This window comes from Halyomorpha halys, unplaced genomic scaffold (genome assembly GCF_000696795.3).
Source record: "Halyomorpha halys isolate HHAL.00 unplaced genomic scaffold, Hhal_1.1 Scaffold1786.1, whole genome shotgun sequence".
Lineage (NCBI taxonomy): Eukaryota > Metazoa > Arthropoda > Insecta > Hemiptera > Pentatomidae > Halyomorpha > Halyomorpha halys.
The window spans coordinates 30,108-34,419 of NW_027116757.1; the positions used below are offsets into that span (position 1 = coordinate 30,108).

General features: G+C 33.6%; 1 protein-coding gene across 1 annotated transcript in view; it reads right to left on the minus strand.

The window, feature by feature from the left end:
• Nucleotides 1-2,155: 2,155 nt before the first annotated feature.
• LOC106690638 (1,5-anhydro-D-fructose reductase) overlaps nt 2,156-4,312 on the minus strand; it is a 21,991-nt gene continuing 19,834 nt past the window's right edge. Inside the window, exons 5-7 of the mRNA XM_067053469.1 lie at nt 4,102-4,304; nt 3,414-3,573; nt 2,156-3,314 (exon numbers count right to left, since the gene is read on the minus strand). Coding sequence (XP_066909570.1) covers nt 3,168-3,314; nt 3,414-3,573; nt 4,102-4,304 — 510 coding nt within the window. The 3' untranslated portion in view covers nt 2,156-3,167. The remainder of the gene's footprint in view (nt 3,315-3,413; nt 3,574-4,101; nt 4,305-4,312) is intronic.

Here is a 4,312-nt window from a genome sequence, read left to right on the forward strand (position 1 = left end):
TGAATTGGAAGCGGTATTGTCTCAAGATGGTAAAGAGGGAGATCGTCCAGTGGCATATGCCAGTAGGCGCCTAACAGAGACTGAGACCAGATACAGTGCGTTGGAACGAGAGCTCTTGGGAATAGTATGGGCTGTTGGCCACTTTAGACCTTATGTGTTTGGCAGAAGGTTTAGGGTACATACTGACCACAGGCTTCTCCGATGGGTGGGAATGTTGAAGAAATCTTCGGCTAGAATTACGCGTTGAAAGGAGCTCGTAGTACAGTATAACATGGAAATAATATTTAAACCAGGAAAAGATAATGTGGTAGCCGATTGGAAGTCTCGAGCAATTACAGTAAATGCAGTAGAAGAAGATGACGGATATCCGGGTCTAGGCAATTCCTGCAGGAGTGGAGACCGGGAGAGGAAGAAGAACAGAATGTGGCCGAGGAAGATGGTAGGGAGGAATCTTCGTCTAACGAGAGCTCGGACGAAGGAAGACCAGTTCTGGAGGACATAATAAACAACAAGAGGCGGCAGATTGTATGGAAGACGAGGACCACTGGATTGCTCAAAGTTGAGTGCAGCAAGTATGGGAGGAGCAATATCACGACGATTTGTTCACAGCCAAGTGTGAAAAACGACCAGGTCCGTAGATTAATGCTTCGAAGCCTGGAGAAAAGTGACACCTGTACGTTGGGAATAAAACCATTTGGGAGAAGATCAAACAGCTATGGCGTGATGAACACATAGGAATGGACAGGAGATTCGTCCGATGCAAGCTGATTGTGAAAACCTTTCGGGAGGACGAACGCCTGAGAGAGGTGATTTGATTATCAGTCCAAAACAAATCACCGCGGTATCTCGGAGACACTATAAGCGTTATAGAGAAGGTACTTTTGGTGAGGGGTGAAATGATATAAGATGAAATGAAAAATAGTTTATTATTCTGAGACTAGGTTCCTTTGAAACAATTAAAAAAGCAATTTTAATTTTATAATAACATTTATTGGCCATAAAACAGTGTGGTAACACTTAATTATAACTTATATACAGAGAAAAAAAAATAGATAAATTAAAAACTAACTGGCTAAATAAAAACAAAACAAAAATTTAATTACAAAATATCTGTACTATTATAATAATGGGTCAGATTGGTAAAGCAAAAGGTAGTTAAATATACTGGTACTGGTAATGGTATTTGGTGGGGGGAACAAGTCCGGTAAGTGGGCCAAGTGGTCCTTTTTGCCAACCCTTGGCGGCTACCTAGGTTGCCGCCGCGTACTAACCAAGGTGGGAGTTTCAAGATTCATTCTTCGGGGCCGCCGAAAAATGCATTGTTTAACTGTCCCAGATAGGAATCGAACCCGCAACGTTCCGAACCAAGCGCACTGTGACCTGCGACCCAATCCGCACGGCCATCACGTCCCTTAGTTAAATATATGGGATTAACTAGGGAAAGGTGACGTACGTATAGTAAGGTACATGACATATATTAGAGGGAATGGAGTTCCAGAGATATGCATCTCGGGTAACAAACGATTTATCATACGCAGGTAGGTGTCAGATAAATGGTGGTATGGGATTGGAATGACACTCAAGGCTGAGAAGGAAGAACATCCCCAATGAGGCCAGGACAGTGAGGATGCACCAAGAGAGCTAAGACCCACCTCAGCCGGATATGATGATGATGGTGAAGAAAACCTATCAATTATTTATAGTAAAATTAGCAGATGAAATTCATTACAGAAGAAAAAAGGAAAAATGCGACAATCAAGGTCATAAACTCATCCAATATAAACCTTCTGAAGGATCCTTTATCCTTGATCCTTTAGATTTGATAATGTATAAAAAATGGCAACATTCACAACAAGGGGTTTTTAACCATGAACGCTATCAATTATTCTTCAATATCATTCACAAAATTTAATAAATTATTAGTTGTTTCTGCAGGAATGTGCATATTTTGCCACAATAATTTATCATTTTTCAATGTGGTTTAAAGCTATGCTGTTAAACACACACACCCACAAAATTATGGGAATTAATTGTTTATTTGGGCTCAGGAGACCTCAAACATGGTTTACATCAAATCACAGAACACATTATTGTTAAATGGTGGTTAATGTGATATAACTACTTAAGCCGCACATATACATAAACACACCCAGAACATTTTGCAAAACTTGTTTATTTCGCCTTAGGAGACCTTACAGAGTGTATTTTCATTGAATCATATTTTTATAGTCAAAGTAACCTAGTCGAAATTCAAAAAATCATACATAAATGTTATAAAACCATTGAAGTACAATTTTATTCTACATATTTGTAAATTAGGGTTTTTGTGTACATGATAGCTTTGTTTACAATTTAATTGTAACAAATGGTATAAAATATTGCTCAAAGATTAGGTTTCATTATCATCATTGTAATGTAGTTTAAATGTATAAGAAAACCTTCATATGGTAAGATAGCCTTCATACTTATTTATATTATGCAATTAAAGTTTCATTTCATCCTAGACCCAAAAAAAAAACATTATTATATTCAAACTAGTTTGTAATTTTATAAGACCTTTGATTGGTGTTCTTTAATCTTTTCACTCATTTTTTCGTTTTCCTTGATTTTGGAAGCCCTACAAAATGCGATGAAACATTGGCTCATAATAAATAGCTTATTTACAATTGAGTGATTTTGACCTCAACTAGTTCATTTTTCTTTTATTATTTTGTAATTTATCTTTAGGTAAAATGAGTATAATTTTTTTAACTGTATTTTACAAATTTATGAATAAAAATGTGAATATTGAATTTTCATGTCTTAAACAATAATAAATATTTTCTTCCTTTGATTGCTAATATGGTTTTGATTTTCTCCTAATTAAGAACATTAAACTAACGTTTTATTAAACGTTACTAAAATTAACAATTGTTTTATTAAAAAAAACAAACACTGAAATTGTGTTTAGAAAGATTAACCTATTACTGTAAATGGATGAGTATGTTTGATATTAATAATAATTACAAGTTATATTTACAGTTAACTGTTATTCAGTACATGTAAATCATTAGAAGAAGTATGAAATAATAGTTATTCCAAGTGTTTCTACCCTTAATCACTTGAAATGTACTTTAAGGTAAATAATTTTAATCTAGTGATAAAGGTTTTTTTTTTAATAATTTATTTTATTTTGAAAATGGGTATTCAGGGTGACTTTCCATTAGATTGACAAATCCTTTATTTCCACGTCCACCAAACATTCTTCCCTCCTCGCCACGGTCTAAGGCACTTATCCTTTCAAAGTCTTCCTTCGTCAATTCAAAGTCAAATACCTTTTTAAAAAAAAAAATGATTTTTACTATACAATTTATAATATTATAAATTACAATATTAAGAAGGAATGCTGCTATCATTCATATAAGGTTGCTTACATCAATATTTAATTTAATTCTTGAAGGATTCGTGCTTTTTGGAATAACTGCCACACCATATTCCATCAGGTACCTCAATAGAATATGGGAGGGTTGCTTCTTGTACTTCTTAGCAATTTCATTGATTACAGGATCTTCCATTGGACGTAAAATTCGTACCCTAAAAAAATAAAAATATTTTATGTTGGGTTTAATATCTAATAATTATTTGGTTTGATAGGTCTCAATATGTTTAAACAAACATATGTACATTGTAGTAATATTTTACATCTATTAAAAATAATGTGAACCACTTTGATCCATGAAGATTCCTGGGTTCAGTACTTAGTAAGAATTCAGTCTTCAGTCTTTAGAATAATGGTTATGCAAGGAGGTGATTTTTTCAAAGTCGCGGTCAACTACCAGATAATTATAAGGCTGGGTTAAATTCTTTTAGAAATGAAAATAAAAAAATATTACAATTAAATTAAAACATATTTTAAAGTGAAAATAACACTGCATTATTCATAAAAGTTATCCTGAATTGATGTGTATCTTCTTGTTAAAAAAAATTAAATCAGAGGTTAGCAATGTTTAAAAGAAAAAAAAAAACCTAGTGGTTAAAGTCAGGTAACAAAAATACAAAATATTGTGTTAAAAATAAAGATAAATAATACAAAAATACTCAAAAAAGATTAAAACAAGATACCCTTCAGTAGGAAGTCCTCTAAGTTTCATGATTGACAGCAGTTTAGGAGAACCCATTGGTGCATAGGCACAAACAGTCACATTGTTTTCTTTACAGAAAGATACCAATTCTTTCTGTTGAAGATAAATATGCATTTCAACCTGAAGATTTGCTGGAGGAATGCGACAATTTCTGAGAATTCTTTTAATTTGGCTTTGGTTAAAGTTGGATA